This window comes from Micromys minutus (assembly GCF_963924665.1).
Source record: "Micromys minutus genome assembly, chromosome: 5".
Taxonomy (NCBI): domain Eukaryota; kingdom Metazoa; phylum Chordata; class Mammalia; order Rodentia; family Muridae; genus Micromys; species Micromys minutus.
The window spans coordinates 69,157,480-69,185,197 of NC_137974.1; the positions used below are offsets into that span (position 1 = coordinate 69,157,480).

General features: G+C 37.1%; 1 protein-coding gene across 1 annotated transcript in view; it reads right to left on the minus strand.

Annotated features, from left to right (window-relative positions):
• The window catches only part of ADGRB3 (adhesion G protein-coupled receptor B3), a gene marked incomplete at both ends in the record, with an annotated part of 694,930 nt that overhangs the window by 335,506 nt on the left and 331,706 nt on the right, over positions 1-27,718 (minus strand). The window contains 2 exons of the mRNA XM_080917177.1: positions 19,702-19,810; positions 23,800-23,868. Coding sequence (XP_080773303.1) covers positions 19,702-19,810; positions 23,800-23,868 — 178 coding nt within the window. The remainder of the gene's footprint in view (positions 1-19,701; positions 19,811-23,799; positions 23,869-27,718) is intronic.

Genomic DNA, 27,718 nt, shown 5'->3' on the forward strand with positions numbered 1-27,718 from the left:
CTACATCCAGGGCACAGGTGCTTCAATGGAAGTGTTGGCTATTACTCTTGGAGATAATTTTTATGTAATTTTTTTTTTCAAGAAAGCTCCTACAGGTAAGTCATGAATCATAATAAAGTATTTAATGTTTCCTACAGTATCTTTGGCTTTCTTGGAGTGACCACGGGCAAGAGATTACTTCTTGAGTGTTTTATGTTAAGTGCATTCATTTACCCAGAGGCAGGAACCACATTGCAAAGAAGCAGAACTCAAGAGCATAAATCTGAAATGTAGCATCCAGTGAGGCAAACAGGAGTCCTGTGTATTGTCTCGTTTATTTGAGCCTTACGTTTTCTTTCTCCATTTTCTTTTTCTTCCATTCTTTCTCCCTCTCTTTCTCTTTTCTGACTGACTCTACCAGGAAGAATAAACTTTTCTTTTTGATTTGGGGTAAGGGAAGGGTATAGATGGCCAGTCAAGTTAAAAACATATGTCTTCAATAACAAGAATAAAAGCATCATGAACAACAGATTCAGAGCAGTGAAGACCACAGGCAGCAAAAAGCCCTTCGGAAGCATTATGTTTAAGCATCATCCCAAGTGCTCAGTGCAATGAGTCACCTTCTGGACCACTCTGTAAATGATCAGAAGAAACACTCAGGGAAAGGAGCCTGGGTGATTTTTCATGTTCCTTCAAAAGAAACAACTGGCTAGCATCAATAGTAGAAAACAGTCTACTTATCAAAATGGAATTACTTGTGGAAAATATTATTCAAGACTTTTAAGTGCTCATCTGCATAGCTTACCTAAGAAGAGACTGTGGGTTGAGGAGTATGACATCATGTTTGGGTATGCTAGGATATTCCTACTGTTTGTTTTGTTTCTTTTAGTGTATTCCTAAAAAGGAGACACCTCGAGTGGCACTTCTGACAATTTTGGGGGACTTAGCAGTGAAAATCCTTGTAGTTTAGATTATTATAGCACCATGAATCCTCAGTAAAAACTGAGAATACCTCAGAAGGAAGGGAAGATAGCTCTTTCTATGGCCTTGTATTCACTCCTTAATTCATTCAACAAGTATTTTGTCAAACATCTCTTCAGTACAAGACCATTTTTAACATGACTCTTAGGCAGAAGCCTGAGACATGATATCTCATTTATCATAAAAATCGTCCCAGGAGGCATTATTGTGGATATCATCATTGTTATTATCAGGGCCTTTGTTTTACAAAAGAGGAATTGCATTCAGTCTGTGCTACTTCTCCAAGGTTGCTAGTAGTCCCATGGGGCTTCAAATGCTAACTTGTCTACTCAGATTCGTGCTGCCGGGTGCATTTGGATTTCATCCTGCAAATAACAAACGTACTCTGTTTCACGTTCCTGAGAGCAAAAGACAGAATCAGGAATTCCGTCTGCAGCAATGAAACACTCATATGCCCATCAAATCAAAGCTAAATGTTATTGAAGAGCAATGGTTTTCAGAATACCATATGTACTTTCCTTTACGTACACAGTGTGTATGCACTAGCATCTTCATGAAAATTCTGCCACAGTGGTCTGTAGGAAATATTCAGATATATTCATAGATAAACTTTTAATTGTTCACACCACCAACACTCCACTTTGGTACCCCACCACCATGGGCTTCTTTCCTCAAGGTGGTGATTAGGATATTGAGGGTCATAGAGAAAAAAAGAGATGGCTGGGGTGGGCTGTTCATCTGCATCTCCTCAGTAAACAGCAGCAGTGGGCAGGACATGCTCGGGACCAGTAAATCTCATTGGTTACCACCACCACTGTACCGAGTTTAAGATGCCCAAGTCCTAGTGGAACAGTATACAAATTTAGATGAGAAATCTCTTTGCTCAAGTCTTCAATTTCTCTTTTTAGGAAAAAAAAAAAAAAAAAAAAAAAGGACCTTGTGTCAGTTAAATGCAGTCAAACTTGATGGGGCCTTAACAGTAAGTAACAATGTGGCCCTTTTGCTAGTTCCTTCTCCAGATTCTAAGTCTTAAGTATGTAGTGCTGTATTCAACCTGTATGATTAACTATTTTGCACATCCCTTTCCTGTACCAAATATACACTCTTCTAAATCATTTCTATGTTATTAGCTTCACATCCTATTTTTTTTTTCATTTTCCATTTCCCATTTCAAATGAGGGTATGACAACAGAAGATGTCTTTGTTTTGTTTCTTTTGTTTTGTTTAGACAAAGGTGCTCTTGGGGAAACTCATTCAACTTTGCTTATCACTCTCATGTTTCCTGCTTTGAGATTGTTAGTACATAAGGCTCCGCCCAAGGCCATTCATACAAGTCTTGTTCTACAAGGAATGTCTTCACTAGAAATAGGTAAACTCTGGCTGGTCACTGCATAGATGACAGAGAGGTGGTGATCCTAAAATGTTTACAATCTAGGCATTTAGAAGAAATGCCGTAACCACACTAATCTAGACAAATTTTGGGGACGCTCAGTTATTGGAATGGTTTTCATTTAAACAAGTAGAATATAAATCATTCTAGCGATCATTTTAATAGTCTCTTACTGCTCTGTGTATTGCAAATTCTTTCTGACTATGGGGCTTTATCATACATAGCACAGTTGAGAAGAAGATGCCCAATGATTATACCAGTTTCCTTTCAATTTCAAAAAGGGTTTGTCTATGTTCTTTTAGAAAACATATTTGCAATGGTGTTGGTCTAACGGCACTCAGCATGCAGAATAATGAAAATAGTCTCTTTCTTATCTCCTTGTACAAAGCTTAAGCTCAAGTGGATCCAAGATCTCCACATTAAACCAGGTACACTGAAACTATTAGAAGAGAAAGTAGGAAGAACCTTAGAACACATAAGCAGAGGAGGAAATTTCCTGAACAGAACACCAATGGTTTGTGTTCTAAAGTCAAATATCTAAAAATGGGACTTAATGAGATTGCAAAGTTTCTGTAAGGCTAAGGACGCTGTAACAAAAACAAAATGGCAGCCAACAGATTGGGAAAAAGGTCTTTACCAAACAACTCCACATCTGATAGAGGCCTAATATTCAAGGAACTCAAGAAGTTAGACACCAGAGAATTAGGCAATTCTATCAAAAAATGGGGTACAGAGCCAAACAAAAAGTTCTCAATTGAAGAATATCGAATGGCTGAGAAGCATCTAAGGGAGTGCTTGACATCCTTAGTCATCACGGAAACGCAAATCACAACAACCCTGAGATTCCACCTCACACCAGTCAGAATGACTAAGATCAAAAATTCAGATGACAGCAGATGGTAGCAAGGATGAGGAGAAAGAGGAACACTTCTCCACTGCTGGTGGTACTGTAATCTGGTACAACAACTCAGGAAATCAGTCTGGCAGTTCCTCAGAAAATTGGACATAGTACTACCTGAAGACCCAGTTATTCCACTTCTGGGCCTATACCCCAGTGACGCTCCAACACACAACAAAGACACTTGCACCACAATGTTCATAGTTTATAATAGCCAGAAGCTGGAAAGAACCCAGATGTCCTTCAGTAGATGAATGGATACAAAAATTGTGGTATATTTACACAATGAAGTACTACTCAGGTATTAGAAACAATGACTTTTTGAAATTCCTAAGAAAATGGATGCATCTAGAGAATATCATCCTGAGTGAGGTAACCCAGTCACAAAAGAACAAACATAATATGCAGTCACTAATAATTGGATACTAACCCCAGAAAGCTCTGAACACTCCAGAAACAACTCACAGACTATATGAAGTTCAAGAAAAACAAAGGCCAAAAAAAATTTAAAAAAGAAAAATCATATGCATAACCTTTACATACCAAGAAAACTTTGACTATTTCCAGGTTACATCTTGTTTTATATGTACTTTATACTCATTATAACTAGTAAGATTTTAATGCACACTATCAAACCTTTAAAAAAATCAAGTACTGACAAAAATGTATTCATATACTTTTATGCAAAAAGACTTTTAAAATCTGTACATTTATCTCTGATTTTTAAAATAAAGTTGTCCAATTAAAAAAAGAAAATACATTCGCAGGTAGTCATTTTCTTTATGCAGATAGTTCAGAAATTTAATCCTATCTAATATAAAGTAAGATATGAGATGGAAAGTTATTTTTGAATATATATTTGAATAGTAAAAACAACTTATAGCATCCTTTAGGTTAAAATGTCATTGCAACCAGTAAAATTTCTACAGAAGGGACATTAGATTATAATTAACCATGTATATAACAATACTAGACTTGAAAATGTCAGTATTAATATTTTCTCACACATTCTCTTATAAGTTTGACGCTAAAGGTTGGCTAAACCCCATCAGAAAACAAGGCTAAAACTTCTGAGGAGTTAGGTCATAGCAATACCAAGCTCCCCAGACAGTGAGTCATACATTTTGGGAAGAGCAGTAACCATGAGGACTACTTTCCTCCTATCTTGGTAGGAGTAAGAACATCATTAAAGATTTACACATTCATTTGTGAATACATGCATCCAAAAAGTCTCATTTAAACTCTAGAGTATTCCAAGAACTTTCCTACCATTGAAATTTGGGGACTACACAAGGAACATGAAGTATTTGTTCTTATAATGGTGAGAGCTACCATCAAGGGAAAAGTGACAGTTCGTAGCATTCTAGAGTGTAAATCTGGTGGCTTCCTCGAAGTAAATGGCAGATGGGATGGGCAATAGAAAGTAGATCAAGAAAAAACACACTGAACAAGCATTGTCGTAGGTGGGCTTAACAGGTAGGTCTTAGTTAAGAAGGAGGAGGAGAAAGGGGAAGAGGAAGAGGAGGAGGAAGAAGAGGAGGAAGAGGAGCAGAAGGAGAAGGAGGAAGAACAGGAGGCAGGACCCACTGCCTATGCTGGTCCAGGGACTAATAATGCTAATAAGATACCAAAGGCATCAGAACAGTACAGAGAAAAGAAAAAAAAAAAAAAAAGAAAACAAAAAGAGTACACTCTGAATAGAGAATGAGACATAAAGAACACGTAATATATTAATACTAATAATATTAGTTGCTATTATGTTAATACTAATAGTGATACCATATTCATGGGGCAGAGTATTTGGGTAGGATACAAGGCTGAATTTGATCTTGTAGATTACAAAGCCCGGTCTAGAAATTGATTATATTTAGAATATAGAAATATAAATTGAATGCCTTCAAGTTAGAACTAAAGGCTGGCATATAGTTATGAATAAGTTTTCTAGCATGGAGAATGTTGGATACCCAACAGCATGAGGAACGCATTCATTCAGCAGATACTTACTGAGCTCCGATTCTGTGAGAAGTACAGTTATTGTGTCTGGGGACGCATCAATGAGTAACAAGAAATTTACTGACCTTGTAGCGCTGGCACACAATTTGCAGAGAAACCATATGAGCATTATGAGAAGTTATTTACAATCTAAAGTGTTTTTCATACACAACAAATTGATTTTTGTCTATGATCATATCATCTACAATACCCGTGACCTCACCTGTCTCTGAAGCTAAGGAAGGCAGGGACTTATTAGCATATGGATAGCAGAAAATTTCTGTTGGTTTTGAAAGCTCCCAAATTCTTTCAACTATAGAAGAGACCTTAAGAACCAGGGGGCACTAAGACTTTTGTAAATTCTGCAGATGATAGGGTTGTTGGATAGGTATATAAAACAAACAAAATTTGGCAGACAAAGGTTTAGCTATCATCAAGTTAAGTCAGAAAATACTATCTTCTCAAAATAATTCAAGGGAGCTGCAATTTGACTCATGACATATAAATGCATGAAAAAGAAGAGTCCCTCCTTCACATACCAACTGCCATTGAAATCTTTATGGGTATTTGCTGTCACACACACCAGAAGGCAATTGTGCCATATGCCCCATCTAAACCACACAGCATATTGTATTGACTACTATAATATTTGCCTAGAAGTATAACATTATTTTCCTCATTGTAAAATGTGTACCAAGCATAGTATTTAGATTTTTAAAAACATATACAGGGCAGCAAATTTTAGTAACAAGTTTGCTAGGGATAGAGACTACAATCAGAGGGACTGGTATAATGTCACCATAGTTACTTAGCCAGGCAGTAGGAAAACTCATAATTGTCCCTCTTTGTGCATTTACTTTTATTTTTATTACTTTTTAGCTATTAAATATATGTAACAAGAATCATGGCAGTATCCCATTAGGGAAATTATTTCATATTTTATTTTATTTTATTCTGAGACTAGGATTAGAGGTCTTTAGTGATGAAGTGACTCATGTAATTAGCCATGTGTCAAGATTAAAATCCAATTTATCTTATTACCCTATATTTCTATTGGACATGGTCTTGCTATGTAGCCCAAAATGGCATTAAATGCTCTATCATTTTGGCTCAAAGTCTAGAGTTCTGTGACTACAGGAGTGTACTTTTATACCTGGTCAGCATTTTTGGAAAGCTACAGAATAGCATCTCTACCCCGCTCCCCACCTGCTAGAACAGAAGACTATTGGTTTCTAATCTGAGTCATTTCTCTGGTTTGCAAATTTAGTTCAAAACCTCACACTGAGAGAAGGGTATTTTCGTGATGAGAGTTAAATCAGCACTGGTTTCTCAATGTAGCCAAACAAGGTAAGGAAGCATTTTGAAAGCAGGAGACACATGGAAATGAGGGGGGAGGGAGACATGAACTGTTCAGAGTTAGACCACTATTGTCATAGAGATGAGCAACTAATTCCATAGAAACAGTTGAAACAGGATTATCTTTCATAGTGGCACATAGGGTAGCATCCTTTTAGTTAAAGAACAAAATTGCAAGGAGGGATACCTTTAAACACCACTTTAAATAATGCTGCATCCTTATACTATCAGATAAACCAGTAGAAACCAGAACACTTTAAAAATCTAAATTCTTTCTTCTAGAAGGCTTTAGACTTTATATTTCCATTCAAACTCACAAGTGTGAATCCATCAGATTCTAAAGGAATTGATCTTAAAAGGAGAGAACTTGCCAAGGAAAGGGGTATGATTCTGATAACTTTTAGATAGAAGTTCTCCATGGGAAAAGCCACCGAGTGTCCCAGATGGGCTTTCTGCTCACTCTCCTGTCAGAATGTTTCCTGGCTGCAGGTCCTGGAAGATTATTTAATTGGGGATCAAAGCTACTGCCTCTGAGCAAGTCCTTCTTCATAGCACTCAAATGCTAAGAGCTCCTTAGTAGTTTCATTGTAGATACTACAGACAATCAAATTGGAGACTGTTATGGCTAGATGTATATGTCAATGTATAAGAAAAAAAAACAAGAATTCTCTTATGGTCTGTCAGAAAATTTAATATTGAGGTTATTATTCTCTTTTAAAAGATAAGTACCCAGCACACTTAAATATGAACTTTGATATCTTTGTTACATTAATTTACTCATTCAGTTTGGCTGATTGTTTGTTTGTCTTTATAGGCCTGCATGCCTTCGTAGACATGAAAGTTTCTGTTTTACTTTTTCTCATTGTTTTTCTCAGAGGTCTTGAAAATTTTTATGCATTCTCTATTGCTAATATTGTAAACTGGGGTTTGTATGTCCTTGAAGTTTAGTAATCGAGATATTCACCTCTCTGCAAATAACTGCATAAGAAAATATTCAATGGTGAACATAAAAGAACTCTAATGTGAGACTCCAAAACTTCAAAAGGACCATTCTAACTATTTTATTAAGATGTATAGTTTTTGAATCTGGTTAATTTTGGTGTAATGATTGTTGATAATGCAAAGTTTAAAAAATAATGTTTATTAAATGAAACAATTAAAGAATACATAAATACAAAATAAATACTATGTGGTAGAGACAGAAAGTTGTTCCTATGGCAACAGATTCTCTGCAGCATAGTAACTGTAAGAGTCAAAACTGAATGAATAACAAATGAAAGTTTCTTCTCTAAGATGTATTTTAAAACATTTATAACAAAGAAAATTCATATCCATATTAAAGGTATGGATAACCTGGCAGAAAAACAGTTTAAATTTTCTAATAAAATAAGTACTTATGAAGACTTTATGAAGTACTTATGAAGAAAGTAAATGTTCAGGAATAATTTAACTATGATGAGCAAAACCAGAACACATATATAAGTTATGAAAGGGTCATATTTACAAAAAGAAAATTTGCAGGAAATTCTTAATATAATAGAAATGGGTTTGAGGGTGAATGGCTGGACAAAAGAAAGAAACAAATCTTTAACTTTTAATTACTGAGATGGAAAAGGAAAAGCCATTTATTCTGAAGTCAAACCACTGACCTAGGGCAAACTATGTGACTGCCCTTCACACACCTACAGCAAGACTGTCAAGATAAACAACATCTGAAACACCTAGACACTTAGGAACTTCTCTAAGCAGAACTTCTGTTAGGAAAGCATAAGAAATAAGGAGAAAATGAATAGAAACGTTTTCTATCCATTGGACTCAAATGGGAAGAACTCTTCTGAAGATAGAGTTTTGGAATACTAATCTCTATCTGATGCTTTGTAATTGTCATTAAAATGTGTACTCAAATGGCGTGACCCTGAGGTACCTTTAAGAAGATATTCCAAAACTTTCTATTATTTCTAGATGGCAAGGCAAATGACGAAAGGTAGTAAAAAAATATTAAATGGTAATTTAGGAGTGACTACTTAAGATAGACCTAGCAAAGCAGGTGTTCAATATAGAAGTCTAGAATACCAGGATAATGTAGAAAAAGCTTAGGAGATGTACGTTATTTTAAAAAAAGACAGAATGTTTACTCAAGTGCCTTAAGTGTCCCCTCCAGGGACCAATATATTATTGAGTAATAAGTTGATGAATAATGTGTTCCTGAACATAAGTATATAAAACAGATTATATGAACATATATATTTATGTAACTTCTTTTCACCCCAATTTACTTACACGAGATCAGAGGCCTACAGATATTGCAATATAATAATTTGATTAATGTTTTCTGCATTAAGGTCTAGAGTTCTAACTGTGACAATTGCCCCAAAAGAGAAAATATTTTGAAGCTGGAGGAATAAAATTCTTTCAAAAATGTCTTTTAATTACACATCAAATATGCTTTTAAATTTTAAATATTTTTAAATAAAAAATGTTCTCAGCACAAAATATAGCACAGCTAACCAGCTCTTAGTTGGGTATAGCTGATTTTAAAGAGTTCTTTTGTTACTGAGAATCCATGATATAAATATAAGAGGTCGCACCAACATTTTAGATGAAATAAAGCTTATGTAAATTCCAATTCATTGGGAAAACACACACACACACACACACACACACACACACACACACACACACATATACATATATGAGTCTAGATTCACAGGATGGAATGGAGGTAGGATATGGCTCTAGATTCACAGGATGAAATGGAGATAGGATGGTGTTGGCTTCCATGATGAAACTGATCAGTCTCCCTGAGGACAGAAAGGAAATTAGCATAGAGTAGAAGTAAGGACTCCTGTGAATAAGAAGAAACACAGCTTCCCTCTGTTCATAGGTTGTGGTCTGTGGTCTGTCTGTGTTGCCTTTCTGTTGTGTGTGTCTGATCTGTCTGTGTTTGATGTCTGTCTCTTGTGCCTGTCCCTAACAAAGGGCATTGTTCTGTATTTATTAAATAGTGAAGAAAACATGGTAGAAGAAAGGAACAAAGAATCCTTCACAGAAAATTTTAACAGCATTTAACAAGGAGAAAGTGACTTTTCTGACCCACTGACCCAGAACTACACTCAACACTTCACACATGGCTTATTATATTTATGAAATATTTATGTTTTTGAGTTTTTTTTATATGTCAGCTTTTAGTAGATGGTTAACACAATACACACACACACATATGCACACAACAGACGCACACACATATTCACACATGTACAAACACACACATGCCCCTACACATGCAAACACACACACACACATGCCCCTACACATGCATACACACACACACACACACACACACACACACAGAGAGGTTTTGAACTCCTAATGTTAAAGACACTTGAATCATTACATAATAGATTTTTGTCTTAGAGCAGCTACAAAGAAATGTCCTTGAACCTTTATTTTGTGTTTCTTGTTTTTGAATGCCCAGGCTCATGAAATCTTCCTCCATTAGTATCCACAGTAGCTGAAACGTATTATTATCCCAAACTAAGAATTTCTGCTTTTCTTCACAGCTGATCTAAAGCGTTAGTAAAATCAGCCAGATCAACTGTCAAGATAATGTCTTACCATTACTTGTATCATCTACCCAACCCCCATACCTTCTCCCAGTCCTCAGCTGCACCCTTTCACGTCCCATGCAGCCTATCATTTTCCATTTTGTAGTCATAATAAATCCACTAAAGACAGATCTGATTATGCTGTTTTCGCTTAGTTTTAAATCCAGTCAAATGTGCCCCAATCTCCCTTCGTGTTGCCTCTTTGACAGCCTTGCTTTCATTGTCATGTGCAGCCACTTTAACCTTCTTAGAATTCTCCCATTACTCCAGTATAAAGCACTTGGGTACCCCATGGTCTTTAAAGACTACTCTTGTTCCATTGGAAATATTATGCCTACTCATGCTACTGTTGCTCAGATCTTCCCGGGCCTTTACACCATTTTGAATATTACTAGTCAGAGGTCTTTACAGACCTTCCATCGTTAAATAGGACCCCTGTCTTTACTCAGTATTTCAGAACCCGGTAGATTGCTTTATTTCTCTTCCTAGCAATTATAAGCATTGGGCATATTGGATGGTATTTGTTTGGCATGTGTCTCATTAATATGAAACAGAAATTTCACAATTTCATAAGAGTAAGTGCTTTGTCAAATTCATTCACTGACAAAGCCTGAGAACCAAGAACAGAACAGAACAGAACATGTAGTTAATGAGAGACTGAGACAGTATAAAGTGAATTAACTGTGTGAATTGTTAATTCCCTACTGTACTGACTCTGGGAAACACTGTAAATTGTGGTTCTTAGCTAGAAACACTAGAACCCCTCTGTAATCTCTTGGTTGTTTTTATTGCTTATAAACCCAGAAAATTTAAATCAAAAATTGCATTAACCTATCCATTGTTTCTACCACTAGACATTTGAAATAAGTAGATTAGTTAATATTCTGCAACAATTCCTATTAAATAAAAAAGAAGTAATCAAAGATATGGTGTTAAAATCATTCAATGGCTTAGTTTGAAAAGACTTTTGAAGTATTTTCTGAACAGCAGATGAATGAAAGTACTGTAGAAAGTAAGTAGTAATTTAATTTTTTTTTCTTTCTGACTTAAGGAAAATCACTCACTTACTCCATGTGTCTAACAAGATTGGAAGGGGGCTAGGAGGTAAGAGATTCTTACACATTTACCCCCACCCTTGTCTAGCTAACGGAACTCACTCGGTAATACAGAAATATGCGAATTTCTCTATTTTGGGGCCTTGGTGTCAACACGTGTCTTTAAGAAAGGAAGCTGAGCAATGGAGATGTGTGAAGCTCAACCAGGCAGTGAGAGGGGAAACTCAGCTCAGAGGGAGAAGCCAGGCCTTGCTCATAGCCTGCTGCATCAGACTGAACTGCTGGTCCTCCTCAAATGAGGACCAAGGTACTACACCAGAGCAGTTATCAGGTTTCGCTGTAAAATTTAGAAAAGGCAGATTTTAGGATGAAAAGGAGGAGAGATGTTAAAATTTTATATCTTTATTTAGATTCAATTTCAGAAAATATCAAACATGATTGTTCATTCTGACAAGCGCACTAGTCCATATTTCTAAATCAAGCTTTGATACTGAACTTCACAAAGAAAAATGCATATCTATTTTAATGTATCTGGGACATATGCTTCCCAGGGAAGAAACAGAGACACATTTTCAAGAAACTTGTATTTCGGGAACAAGACTTGAAATGTTTCTACAGTTGAGAATCCTAACATTTGGTATTTGAAGATATTATCACACTTAAAAACCATTCCCTGTGTGTGACATGGTCAACACTGAGTGCTTCCTAAGAGTGCTTGTAGCACAGTAATGCATGGGCGCAGCAGTGCTCATCTGTGCAAAGCCAGTCCTTGTAGACAGGTGGATCAAAACACAGGACATGATCACTGAAGCCACCCAGAGCATGGCGATTTATGCCCTCTTTACCGTGTCTGTACTTTTCCTTAGAGTTTTTAAGTCATGACATCAATGATTATTTACATACTTAAAAAAACCTGGAACACTTAACTTATTAGAGGTAGATATTAATATGGGTGCTGTTGCGGAACGTTCTCTGTGGTGTTTATTATTTGACATTAACTCCCCGAAGTCAGTCAGTGCTTTGCAGATTAACTCTAACCATCCATTCTCTGGCACCTGTTCTGAGTATTGTTAGAGTCTGTGGCTCCTCATTTTCTCTTCTTTTGATCTCACAAGGCTGTCTTGACCGTTGAAAAACACACACACAAACACACACACACACACACACACACACACACACACACACACACACACATCTCCAACCTTATTTCTCTGCAGTGGATTACCCTCTATGTTTTGTTGATTCAGCTTCTGTGCTAAAATCTAAGGTCTCATTCTTGGTCGTCATTTGAGGATGGGCATTTCCTACATATCGCTATGAGAGAGAGAGTTTTAAATGCTTTCCGAATAAATTATAGTCTCCATTCCTCCCTGGCATCTTATGGTAGCATCGGTTACGGAATCCAATCAGTTCGAACCTCAGAGAGAATCTCAAACTCATCCCCACATTTGGTTCTTATTCATACTTTTACTAATTCAGTTCCCCATTATGTCACACACTGATTGCAGTTAAGAGCCCTTTATCTCCATTCACACTAATTATGTTTGCAGTCTTTCCCAGTTGCTGTAGCTCTATTTTCTGCTCTAAGAGCCTCCCTACCATAGCAGGATTCTTAACAAGCCAAGCTTCAGTGATTCTAAATTGTCCTCGGAATTCAGAAACTTGTCTCATGCTGGTTCTCATCTTCTTTCTTTCCTTCCATAAATAGTAATGTTTTTATAAAAACCAAAACAAAACATTTATATTCTAAATACATTCTCAATCTCAACCTAGACATCGATCTTGCCCTGTTTTCTTTGTGCTGCTGTGGTAAGATATCCTGATCTATAGCAACTTAGGGAACAAAGGATTTATTTTAGTTCAAAATTTTTGTTTATAGTCTACAATTGAGGGAAGTCAAGGCAGGGGCCTCTGTGGGTCTTGAAGGCATGCTGACTTGATGGTCTACAAGGCACTAACTCTGACCAAGAAACTCACTCCATAGCCAAAGAAATGTAAGAGGAGCCAAAAGATGCTGCATGCTGGCTGGCAAGGAATCATAAGCTTATCTACCTTTTTCTATACAATTAAGGACCTGCCATCTAGGGAATAGTGCCATCCTGTGACATTCTAAATAAAAAACAATGGGGATCCCTCCAGTTCGTGCACTAAACAGTCACTGTTCTTAATTGTTGAGCCACTTCTGCAGTTGTTTGTTGTCTACACCCCTGTCGACTTTTGACATGTTGGGGTCATCATCTTGCTCTAAGTTTAGGTTGTGCTAGAACTCACAATTCTCTTGTTTCTGACTCTGAGTGATGGGATTGTGGCACTACAGAGTCTGAAGTAGTTCATTTGCAATAGTGAAGCTAATCTTACAGAAAATTGAGAAAAAAATCTGCTTAGTCATCAATAATTGGCTTTTTTTTTTTTTTTTTTTTTTTTTTTTTTTTTTTTTAAAGTGAATGTAATCCATAAACTAACAACTCACAACATATTAATGGTCTTTGGATTCAGGTCAATGAATACATTTTTAGTTCTGAGTCAATGAAGTAAAACAACTAGTTATAAGGAATAGAGTAGCCCTGTGCATGCTTCGGTAACACATAGATTAAAGTTAGAATGATGTAGAGATTAGCTTGCCCTCTCTCACACATTTGAGAAGTGTTCCATAGTGTTCCATGGTGAAAATAAATAAACGAACTAGTCTTGATAAGGTGAGTAAATTTAATACATGACATGAAGTTATTGCGAAAATAACATCTTAAGTGAGTGTTGAGTTGACACATGAAATGTCTTGGGGGAGAAGCAACATTTACTTATCCATTAACCCATTTCATAAAATTATTTTCCCAATGGGTTATTAAAGGTATTGATATACATCATTTGAAAAGTTGGCTATGTTTGGATATTCTATTTATATTCTACCACTCCTATAAGTTTTAGCAAAGTATAAATCTTCATTAGCCAGAAAGTGATATACATGGAGACACTTTTTCTTAAAGTCAATCAAATAAGCTTTAAAAAAGGGAATTGTCACACATGAGACACTTTTTTAATTGAAGATGTGTTGAAACATTTTACCGAAATCATTTTTGAAGAAAACTACTGCAAGACATATTGACTGTTTTGCCACCAATTTAATTAGGATATGCAACCTTTTTCCTTCTTGATAAATTAAGGCCATGATTTTAAGGATAACTTATTATTCTCAACCTTAAGACTATGATTTTCAAAAGTAAGATTTTAGAAATGTTACTACATTATGGGTTCTGACTTCTGACACATCATTCCAGAACATCAAGCAATAAATAACCCATATTATGCAATTTGACAGTAGTAGGTAAACTGGGGAAAATCCTCTTGGTACTGGATACCTACCAGTTACAGCTACCAAACTACAGTAGGTGTCCAGGCAGTACTTGCAGCCAAAGCAGTGATACATAAGACGTTTTATCAGTGGTCAGTCAATAAATTGGGAATTTTTGTATTGTAAATGAGATACACAAAACATTCAAATATATAATAGCGAAACAAGATAAAATTATAAAATAAATGTTTACATATAATAAATTCTGGACATCATGCTTTGTAGCTAATAATATTACTTCTATAGATAATATGATGTTATTATTTTGAAACCGCCTATGCTAAGCCAAAAGTTAAACATACTTGACCGGAAATTATCTTTGGTTCCTTGCAATGGTTTTCAACCTTTCTAATACTGTGGCCATATATTGGATAGATACGTATGTTGCAAAGACCTCCAACCATAAAATTATTATTGTTGCTACTTCATTACTGCAATTTTGCTATTATTCATTGTAATATAAAATATCTGTGTTTTCTGATGGTCATAGGTGACCCCTGTGAAAGGGTCATTCCAGCTCCAAAGTGGCTGTGATTCACTACTCTATAGTAACTTCAAATATCTGGTATTGATCTAAAAACATACTTCATTATTCTGTTTCTGAAAATGCTTTATCGAGGCCAGACAGGTCTCAAATCCTTCCGACCAGTGCTGAGATTAGTAATAATAATAATAACGCCTTATGACCCAGAGTTTCCTGGTCTTTAATGGAGATAACTGTAGCACAGCAGACAGAAGAAAATCTTTCTGAATCACAGTAAAAATTAGGGCAGGAAGTATTAAGGAAATGATAAAACTCTAATCCTTCATGAAATCAATTTTTGTTCTTTTCTAATTTCCATCTGTGAAGAGAAATATGCCATTTGCTTAAAGCAGTTATTGCTGGCTCAGCAGAAGAGGTGGTGTGGGTGTTTTAGTCTCCTAAGGCTCTCATGAAATGCAGTGGTAACAGTAAGGAAAAGAAGTACTGTCTTTGGCATGTGGTTATCATTTTAGACTCCACAACAGAGATCTGGCATCCTGCATTCAGAAAACCCCATCAGTGGCCCAATCACATGTCCCTTAGAAGAACTCTGAAATGTTCCACAGAAGCCTAAAACATTTGAGATACTCAGTAAGAAAATGACTCAATCGCCTATGCACAATGCAGGGGAGACAATGAGGTTCCATTGTTTGTTCGTTGATCACTGATGTATAATGTTCTAAATAGTATTTGATAGATAGCAAGGAACACTTGGCAAGTGAAAACAAAATAAGGATGTATTATCTTCCACAGAAACGTGTACAGAAACACACTGTCGGCCCATGGACATTTGCACAGGTTCATGAAGAGAAAGAGTGTGTGCATACCTGTGCCTGTGAAATTATGTACTGGCTGCTTTCTTTACGTTGAAATTCTTGTTCCTGTTTGGAGGAGGGAGACTCAGGAAGTCAATGAAATTTACAAGGCTAAGGAAACTCAACAACTTCTAAGACTCAGGATAATTTGAAAGTTGCAATTCTCAAAAGGTCCTTTTAAAGATTGTGTACATTGCAGCTAACTCCTACAGGAAGACACCTGCAGGTTGTCTCCATGGAGTTCTGGGAGAGTACTTTTAGCGACCTTTGCTCACAAAAAGTGGGCTTTTCAGTTCTGAAGCTGCCCTTGGTGATCCTCTAAGAGAACCTCTCAGCCACACAATTTTGCAAGCAAGCCCAGTGGCTCACCCAGCTGTACTTTCATGAATTGCTTTTTAAGTTTGTCACTGGGGCCTATCTCGATTGCAATGACACTTGTTGGGGTGTTCAGGAAAAGTTATGTAACACAACTGGAATCTGAAAGGGGATTCACAGAATCAAGGATAAGTCTGGGAAGAACAGTTTCGTGTTTCCTAAAATGGGTGAGAAAACGTGAACCCGAGGCTGGATATGTTCAAGGACAAGATTCCATTATGGAATCAATCATACCTTTCCCTGTGTGAGATGGGGCACATGTCCCCTTGCTGTAGTGGCAGATATGTGCCCCTTGCCATGTTACTACATTCAACTTGCATATTCTTGCTCTGAGAGCAGAGCGCCCTGGAATGGGTGGGTCCCATGGTTGCTATCTTCCTCCATGTGGTATTGTGGTTCTCATTCGATGACAGGGATAACCTTCAAATGACCCCTAAACTAGAAAATATATTGCAATCCCTGGAGTCATAATACAGGAGGTGGGATTCTGAGCAGGCTTCGTAGCAATCACAGAGCCCTTGCTATGGGTGACTGAAAATGTTTGTAACTGAGGCTCCTGTTTCTGACTCAAAAGAACTTGTGCACACAAAGAAACAATTGTAGGTGGTAAATTGAGGTGGAGATACTGTTTTACTGCCCTAGTTTCTGATTCAGGAGGAAGGATATAGAAATCAGATGATGAGAGGAAGGTATTGGCTTTCTGTTTCTTATAGTCAGTTTCATGTATGAGTAAAAAAGTACAAGTTATATTTATACTAAAGTGTCCATTGGGAGATCCCTATAAATGGAATCTTGGGGAAAAATTCAGAAAGAGATCAAGATCAAAGTGAGAGAAGATACCTCTCAACTCTGACCTTTTATATGAAAAGGGAAAATTTGTGATCTAATGCACAAGCTTTGTCCTTCTGAATAGTCCAGTATAGGAAACCATAATAATTGTTTGGACTGTGAAAGGCTATTGAACACGAAACAAATGGTTTTAAAGTTTGGCTCATGTGACTGTGGGATGTAGCTACAGATGGCATCAGTCTAAGTGCCATGGGGTAAAGAAATAGAACAATGCAAACCACTCATGTCTCCCGGAGACAAAGGCTGAATAATCAAGGGCAGTATGAGGGAAATTATTCCCTGACAGACTGGCTCATAAAAGCCATTAGGGACGGTTAGTTCTGGCCAGTTGAGGTCACCAAGAGTATCAGGGACTGGATGAAAACAGAAGAAAAAAAAACATGACTGAGCAAAATGTGCACGGTACAGGGGGTGTTTGATGCCCTGTTCCCCTGGTTTAATACAAACGTGGCCTAAGGGAATAAAGACTAACTCATCAGTGCCCTCGAGACTTGCATGATGCTTCAGCAGCTTTGATTGAAAGCATAATGGGACATGATCATTACCACATAGGAGAATCTCTGGCAGATCTGGACAATGTAGACAGGCATAGAAACTGAGTTTATAAAGCACTACAGCACTTGAGAGTAGATAAAATAAATTAAAGATATAGAAAGAAAAACAGACAACGGAGACTACCAAAGTAACTCAAAAAACAAATGTGACAAGAAGTTTCTTGTGCTGGAGTTCCCACACAGAAAGTGTATTTAAGATGGATGTTTTGAAGGGACCATTTATCTGCTATGTGTGGCCAATGCCTGGTGCCTCTCTGATTTCCAGACACATGTGAAGCCATGGGAGGAAAGAGATAGGTCATAGCTTTGCTTCTCCTTAATCCTGAGGCATGTCCAGCAGCATGAGAACCCTACAATGTCCCTTATAATTAGGAATATATGTTGTAGTCACCCAGTTGTTCCCCAGAACGGGAAGATTGAGGGTGCTAGTGGAAAGTGACAGGGGGTCACAGAAGGCTAGATAGAATGATGTCCTAATTCACACCACTAGATCTAACAATGTTCTTCAGATAAAGCAGCTAATAGAAGTGATGCCGAGTTGAATCTGGAATCCTTTTTAACATTTGTCCTTTGAAATCCCCAAACTCACTGACATTTGTTTAAAATGGCAGTAGTCAATCTGCAGTTCTGGCCATACTCTCTTAAGTGTCTCATTATATATATTACTAACCTTTATACATTTCACAAATTTGGAAAGGTTTAAAATAGCAGTAAAAACAAAAATTAAAGAGTTTTTAAAAAAGATACACTGTGATGTTAGAATATGAAACTCACAGGATGCCTGAGGTTTCTGGGTGAAGATCTGGCTGTTATTGGAATCTCACCTTCCCTGAATCCGTGTAAACCACAAAGGTCATTGAGATACATGTTGACTGCATAGTAGAATTAGACTGTGAGTTCTTATTGCTAGAGACACTTTCATTTAATATTAGGACAGGGTGAAATTAAGTTGTAACTGATACAAAGCCCCTTCCCTTTGGCGGGTGATGTATTCTCAGTGTAGAGTGGCCATTGCGTGGCAATCATAACTGTCTAAGAGGCTGAGAATAACTTCATATTGGGCAGCCTGGTAGGTCCATGTTCCCTCAAGAGAGAAATAAAATGAGACAGCCAAATTGCCTCTTTTAAAGTTCAAGGATCACCATGGATGTGTAAATAGAAGCAGTGTTAGAGCCAGGGAATGAAACTTAGGTGGGCATTTGTGTCAAATTGAAACATGGAGAGAAGAAAGGAGGGAGGGAGAGAGATCATAAGATAGGTAGTTAATGTCCCTTAGAAGATTCAGGAATGTGAAGACAGCTACAAAATGCAGGAAGCTAAGTATGTGATAAGACTCAAGAGACCCCCTTCTTCCTGTTATTTTCATTAAGCAAACACCCAGGGTGAGATAGGAGACTTTGCAGTGGAATAGCCTGCAGTTTGGGGAGGGAGCTCTAGGTAAGCTGCTTTCATACATCATCATCTGTGCTAAGGTTGGTCTTTCAGTGATGCAGCGCCTTTGAATTACCCATGCTCTCTAAGTAATTCCTTAGGCAGGCTCTTGTAAGTACATCTAGGAAACACATTCATTTACCAAGTCAGATTTGGGTGAAATACCTTTGTTCTGTTCTGCAGTTTGTGTTCTACCTGGGATGAAGAGACATTTGGTTATCTCTCCCTAAGGAAAGCCATGTAAGAAATCCTAAGTGGGCATTTGTGTCAAATTGAAACAGAAAGGAGAGAAAGGAGTGAAGGAGAGAGATCATAAGACTTACATAGTTAATGTACCTTTCAAAACTCAGGAATCTGAAGATTTACACAAGGGTATGTACTTAGTGTAGATGGGACTTGGTCCATCTAAACCACAACCAGTAAATTTTTACAATATTTTTCTTCACGTATATCTAAAGATAATAAACAAGAACATGACACTTGAAACGTGTGGCACAAACTCTGGCATTTAATTTCAGTAAAGTTTTGAGGAATATTCCTATTTCTTACCTACATTTCCAGTCATTAGGTATGAATTTTGAAAGTCCATCATCCCCATTCCAACAATGTGTATAAAATCTTCAATCACCTGCATTAGCTCTATGGAGCCTGGATAAATCTAGAAAAATAAGAGCAAGTTAGATTTGATAAAAAATTCATATATTGGGATATATAACTAGAAAAGTAAGAAATATCACCTAATAAAACCACAAATAAGTTCCACTTTATTTGGAGAAATGTCTGCAGCTGAAACTATCTATTAGCTTTAAAATTCAGAGTTGAATCTGATACCAGGTGTCACACAGCAAGAGCTTTGCAAGTGACAGGATACACTGATTAATCACTGAGAAGCTCAAGAGAACTTTTGAAATAGTTAGATTGCCTGTCCACAAACAACATAACTTTATGATTTCAGAAAACCCTGGCTTACATAAGAAAACACTGAATTTGGACTCTGCCTTTTTACCTTAATATTCACCCAAAGAAACATAGATTGTAAGTACCTGTGAGAAACATTTACTTCTAATAATTTTATTAGTCACCATAGGAACAACAATAGCAAAGATCGTAGGATTATAATCATCCCTATCATGTAAATAATCAGCATATATACATGAAAGAGACAAATCTATGTGAGAATATTATACATGTTGTAGAAGAAAATCTCAAGGAGGCTAACAATGTCACGGAAGCCACTCTGTACCTGCTAGTCACTGAGGCAGTATCAAGACATTGCCTCCTCTGCCAACTATTTCTGTACCTGTCTTTCCCACCTGTCTGCCTACTCACCTACCCGTATACCTACTGGCAAGTCCGTTTACTTCCACCCTCTGAGTCTGCTTGCCATCACATGGTCCACACAAAAGGATCTGTTTTTCAAACACACCACAACCTGGCAGAAACTCATACCGTGTGTAACATTAAGGACATCTAAGAAAACATGTGCTATTTATGTGTGTGGGTATGCACATTGCAGCAGCTTCTAAAGAGGAAAATTAATTGAGATAGTTTTAGCTACTTTGTTTTATAAATGCCACAGTGGAAGAGGAAAAGACCTGATTGCATAGCACAAGGCAAGGGCTCTGAGGGACCAGAACAGGAAGAAAAGGGATACGCAGACTGTCAGCCTATGTGTGTAATTTTTCAGAGGGCTATGTTTGTTACATCTATAAGTCAAGCATCTCATACATACAAACTTCATTTACCCACCTACATATGCACATCTTCCACAGAAACTGCAATATTGAACAGGGGGAATATTTGGGAGGTCAATCTTTATCTTACTTAGACTTTCAATCATGAGGTAGGAATTAAAAAAAAAAATAAATCACCCCCATTTGAGGAACATGAATGGGGAGCCCATGGACCCTGAAACTTCCTAATTCTACTGCATTGTGCTTACTTTTCTTGCTGATGAGTGCTGTGAGATATGGGGTTCAATGAAAATCAAATCAAGAGGCTTAATTTTCACTCTTGGAAACGGCATCGGCATATCCTTTCCCGTCTATTTTCCCTTGGAAAATTAGTAATAAGAATCACTCAGCCTACTGAAAATACATTTAAGTCTTTTTAAACTGAAAAATCCTCCCTGACATCTTAACGATTCAGTAACTTCTCCCTTTAAAACAAAAACATCATGGAACAGAGTGTCTCTGTCTTATGAGTGTATGGGGTCTAAATCTACTACTCTATGAGTTTGGTTGTAAAGGTTCAAAACATTCTCTATTTAAAAGAATGTAAGAAGCATGCTTCACTTTGGAGAAATCCACTTCACAAGAGGATAGATGGCCCCATTTTTTGAGTGGTTTTATGATGCTGTATGTATGACACAATGAAGCCTGTGAAGGTTTCTACTGCAGGACCAGTTACAGTTTAGATGGAAGACACGAAGGCGGTAATGTATGTGGTCTCTGAGTTCTGTTTGTGATACATGTGAGCTCTGACTTCATACTTGTCCAGCACCAAGTCTCTCATTCTTGCTCATCTTTGATGAGTGGGTTTTCACACTAGCAGAGGGTCTTGTTATTAACTCTAAATCCCCAATTACCATCAAGTGGAATAGAATAGGGCTGGCACGATTATTTGATAAGGGCCTAGTGATATTTTACACATTTTAGATCCTGGGGACTTTGGAGAAATGATTTCTTTCTGTTCTTGTTGCAGAGCACTCATTGGGATGGGGAAGAGTACAGTGTTATTTATATGGGAGGCAGTGGCTGGATTTGACTAACTAGATGCAGGTTGTATTCTCCTAAGCCAAGGACATGAGGCAGGTGGACACTGTAATATGAAGTATAGAAAAAATCGCATGCCTTAAACTCACTGCCAAGCCCTACCATGGTGTTGGTGGATGTGTGTATATGTCTATGTGACAAGAGAGAGAGGGTCTACTGCTATAAAACACATTCTTCTTTCACTTTAGTAGGTTACATGGTAAGCAGTGGTCTTTATCTAAATATAGGCTGAGTCTTCCTACAGTGGGCTTTGTGTGGCTAAGTTTTTCAGAAATGTGCTTTGTTTGTAAAATTCTGATGTCAGAGTTACTTATTTGGTTTAGTAAATTCACATTGATATTTATTTTAAGGTTGTTTTTGTTAAGTCTACTTCTCTAAGATAAAGAGAAATCACAAGGATTATTTCTGGTAAGTTTTAAACACCTTTCCTTAAAAAACAACAATAAAACGTCACCTTTTGTGTCATGCATGCTTACCATGTGATTGTAATTATTCTAACCACTTTTAGTAAGAGCTACAAAATAACCTTTTAAAAAAAACTTTCAAACAATCATTTTAAAAAATTGTTAAGAATCATTTCAATTGGAAATATAAAAATTAGAATCAAACTAATTCTAAATCACAACAAAACAGACAGATTACACACTCCTGATCCTTGATTGATGGGAATGCCTGATACCATTCACTATTTGCTCACATGACCTTCTGGTAAAGAACAGTGCATGATGCATTGCTGCCTTGTTTTAAACAGACTATCATAATTCATCCTAAATTTATCCATAATAATTAACAGTCTGTAGCATTCTGGAAGAATGTGCTGGGCTACAACATCTGTATTCTTTGTGAAGACACCACTTCCTCACTGTGAGGGAACATGGCTGCCCTCTAGATAAAGGCCAAGGGCAAGTGTATAATTCAAAGGAGTAGAAAAAGATAGAGCAAGGTGTGAAACAGAAAGGTGATTTTTTTTCTCCCTTGCATTGGCCAGAAGGACAGAATTGGTACCTGATAATGAGGATGGCCATACTGTGCTATTTATGGATGTCCTATCATAACTGGAATAAAGGACATATTTCACTTATAAAGGCCTCAGCTTCCTAAGAAGGAGGGGAGTGGACAGTTTACTTCAGTAACTCCAGAAAATTCTCCTTCTGTTTCTCAAAAGTGCCTTGAGCTTGGAATTTTTGAAAACCAAAAAGCTTAAAGAAGTTTCATGCTCAGCTATATTAAATTCCCATCGTAATTTATAAACTATGCTTTCTTCTTGTTCACCTGTAAAACACCTTTTCTGTTTTCCTGAAAAGGGTCTCACAGTACGTGTTAGTATAGCATGAGAGGGTAAAACATTTGTAAATAAGCCAAGTTAGTAAAAGCTTGCTGACAGATAAGGCACAGCAGAAAAGAAAACTTGAATCTGATTGTTTATGAGGGTTTATGTCAAAAACGGAATAAGAACCCACATCTGTATATATGAGGCAGATTCTGTGAAGCGTGAATGAAATGCAATTGATTTTTTCATTAGTAAATAGCACAATACTTCTATTGAGATATATACTCTTAAATTGACATGTTTTCTCTTGTTTATAAACCAGAAAGGCATCTGTTGTTAATTTACATAGCTATCACATATTTGTTTCTGGAAGTTTCAAATTAGTAAATATGCTCAGTTTTTCATATGCTCCACAAAAAATTTCTCCCATGGGCTGATATTATAAAGGATGACGTGATTTCTGTAAAACTGCAGTTTTGTCATTTAGAATGATTTACAAAATCACTTTATACTCTTGGAGAATCAAACTCCTGGCTTTTAATGCATCTTAAAAACTGTATTTAGCTAACTTCATCATTGACTCTAAAATAATCCCGTCCTCACCTGTTGCGCATCTTCCCATTTCTCCTTGTTTTCTTCATCGAGAAGGTTGCTAACTATCTGAAAGAAGTTCTGTAAATTAAATTAGATAAAAAGTTTAGTGTTATGTGCCAGAATGTACCTTGTGAAACACCCATTGGGAATGATTTTGTCATTTCACTGTTTTCAGCATTGCTCCACATCCTGACACAGACTTGATTTTTATGACCAATACCAATGCAGATGCTCCCAGACAACCATCAGACTGAGCACAGGGACCCCAATTTGGAGGAGTTAGAGGAAGGACTGAAGGAGGTGAAGGGGTTTTCAACCCCATAGGAAGAACAACAATATCAACTAACCATCCCCACCCCAGAATTCCCAGGGACTAAACCACCAAACAAAAAGTACACATAGAGGGATCCATGGCTCTAGCTGTATATGTAGCAGAGGATGGTGTCAGTGGGAAGAGAGGCTCTCAGTCCTGTGGAGACTCAATGCCCAAGCATAGGGGAATGCTTGGGTGATGAGACAGAAGTGGGTGAGTGGGTGGGGGTGTACCATCATACAGGCAAAGGGGATGATTTATGGGATAGGGGCTTGTGGAGGAAACACTGGGAAGGGGGATAACATCAAAATGTAAATAAATAAAATAACCAATAAAAAATAAGTCTCCTCAGCGCCATAATTCTAAGGTCTCTACACGGCTTCAAATCTGCATCCCAGCATCTCCATTGTAGCATCAGCTAGAACATGTTAGACACTTTTTGTTCACAGGGACTTGTCCCATTGACTCTTCTAATATCAACTGTAATGTCATTGGAGAGTTATTCGTTACAAATGTTTCATTCCTTCTCTGATTAGGTTTCTTGTACTGGTTTCCTACAAGCTATCTTGTGACCTGCAAGCCAGGACTGCTATCTCACCATTTCTAATAATGATGTAGTTAGACCAGGGCAATGGGCAAGCTTGACATAGGCTCCTTAGTGGAAAACTTGCACTGCCTTTTCCTAGTTATGCTATGTTTGCTTTTCAACTAGCCATTAAAACGTGTAAAGAAACATTCAAAATGTCTAGGAAAAAAGGAACATATACTTTTTGAATCACTTGTATTTAGTCTCTGACTTCTTTGCATGGGTCAACATGAAACATGCATGATCTTTTTAAAGTTACAAATCGTTACCCAGCATCCTCAGAGCTAGTGTCAAAAGACCTATTTGTTTCTAAACCTTCATCTAGAATCATGCAAATGATTTTTTTTTTTAAAAATGTCTTACAAATTAAACTCATTCTGATATTCATTTTCATACAACATGAGCACATTGACATATTGCTTTCAGCTTTGTTCTGCTACTGACGATGATTCTACATGTGAGGTATCACCAGAAATAGTTGTCTGTGGTCTCACATTATGCTGTGCCGTCGAGAGGTGCAGAAGTCGGGAGAAGAGATGGAGTACCCATTGAAGAATGACCCGAGACATACATCGTATTCAGTAGAGTCAGGATACAAGATGGTGTCTGGTTGGTTATATCTTTAATTCTTTTCTTTGTTATATACCGTCTAACTGGTCTTTAGGTGATTTAGCAGGCACATGGTAGCATACTGACTCACTAGCTTAGGGCAGGACTCCCTCGTGGGCAGAAATAATATTAAGTCATCAGTTTTGTTTGTCTTCTCCACATACAGCTTTTCAAAACAAGCATTTGCTCTCCTTGCTAATATAATTCACCTGGGTGTTTTTAGATGAAAAAAAAAACAAGGCAGCTTCCTTTCCTCTGCTGTGGTTTGAAGCTGTTAGTATCTATATTTAATTGCCCTATTTGTGCTATTTATTTTAATAGTTCCTGGCAATCACATGATTGGGACATGTTTCAAGTTGTAAACTCTGTGAAAGTTCTAGAGTATTTTATGCAGCTGTTGAGGGTTTAGTACTAAGTCTGATTTAGACCTATTTTCAACTCACTTAACCTTTCTGTACTACCTGCCATTTTTACCACTTAAAATTCTTTGCTTGGAGTGTTAACATTTTAAGGGCTTAGTCCATTGAGCTGTAACTCTACCTATGGGCAGAAAGAATTAACCTTCAGAGTTCTCCAATTGCCTATGGCTGGTTAACTCAGCAGGGGACAGGGAGCTAATGAGGCAAATGTTGTAGATTTCATCCCTGTGAATAGGAGATGGCTATGCTGAGGTCCTTGACCTTGGTTTGCATCTTAATCCCTCCAGCTCTCATGCAAAATGCATGCTGCTGCTAACAAGAGACACCAAGAGAAAGAGGGAAGCAATTTGTGCAAATGCAGCTCCATTTCTGAAAAAACACTTCACAAAGCATGTTTTTCTGACAGTGGGTCAGTGACTTCTTGCTCTACACAGAGGCCACAGTGCACACACACAATTCCTTGATGAAAATAATGAATTCAGTGTTCTCCTATTTTTTAAAAATAACCAAAGGGCAAGTATAAAAACATGAATTATTAACCAAACTCTTAAATTAAGCAAGCATAGGACATAGCAAACATTTTGTATTATTTTTCTGAGACAAGAAATGGATCTTTATTGAATCTAAATAGATAGAAAGGCAGCTCATATTAAAGTTATCCTGTGATCTCACTGCAGATCATATTTCAGAATAATCAACAACTGTTTTCTGACTAATGAAGGCCATGTAAGATACAATAGGATGAGTTAAACCTCATAGTCTAGAGTGGTGTGTAAGGCACCTTTGAAAAAACAAGTCTGTTTTTGTGTATCAGTTTATCCTGAACACTGGCCTGCAGAAGTCATCCAGTGAAATTCAAAATTAAAGAAAACAGTTACAAAGTCGGAATGCTTTGGATTTTCAGATAAGATTCAGCATCACTCCTCCGAACTAAAAGTTCATGCTTGTCTCAAATACATTAAAAAATATGTATGTTAAATTTGGTTATTCTATATATTTTAATTCACGCTGACTTTTTAATCCATTACCAGGGTAATAAATGGAAGAGAGCAAATAAGACATCCTTGAGGAAGGGACTGGTAACATTTCTCCCTACATAAAGTTTTCTGAGCAGTCTAAAGAGTCTTCTACTGGACACCGTTCATTAAGAGCTCTTGTGAGCTTCAGAGATTCTTCTTCCAGTGATCAATGGATCAGATCACCTGTGCCAGTCCCTTATATCTATCACATTGTAGAGTTTGCTTTTATGGTGTGTGCGTATGGCTTTTCAAAATAAGGTTTGAACATGTAGTTCTGGCAAGCCTAGAACCTGCTCTGTAGACTGTGTTGGCATAGGAGTGATCTTTCTGCTTTGGTTTCTGTGTTCTGGGAAAACATTTATGATTTAAAAAACTGATCCATGAGTTAGACTAATTTTAGTAAGTCCTTGACAGAGTCTCTGTCATGGGAAGACTGAAGGAACAGATAGATACTAGTTTCTATTTTGATTTTTCTTGTAGCCACATGGTTCTGTCTCATCTTTCTTCTCTACTATGTAAAAGCCACCTGAAAGAGAAACATAAATTTTGCAGGTAATTCCTAACACTGTGTCTGTTGCACAGAGAGTACTTAATATAAGGGATTTTCTTATTTCATCTCCTCAATATTACCTTTTTAAAATGGTTTGCCACATACTAGTATTTACCAGCTCATTATGGCAGAAATGTATCTACAGTGTTGGTGAAGAGTGTCATGTCCTCCTCTACCCCATATGCATTATATTCTTCTCTTTGTAGTGAGAAAACAAAACAGAAGCAATTAAGAACCAACTTCAGCACCTATAATATTTAATAGACATCTCTCTTACAGTTTAGTGATGAATACATATCTATTCAGTTTGAGGTGCTGTGCCAAATGGCTGTAGAACAAAATGACACACAGGAATGACCGTGGTTATGTTGGTGGGTTAACCACAACAACAGCAACAACTGGGTAGTGTGTAGAAAAATACAAACATTTTCA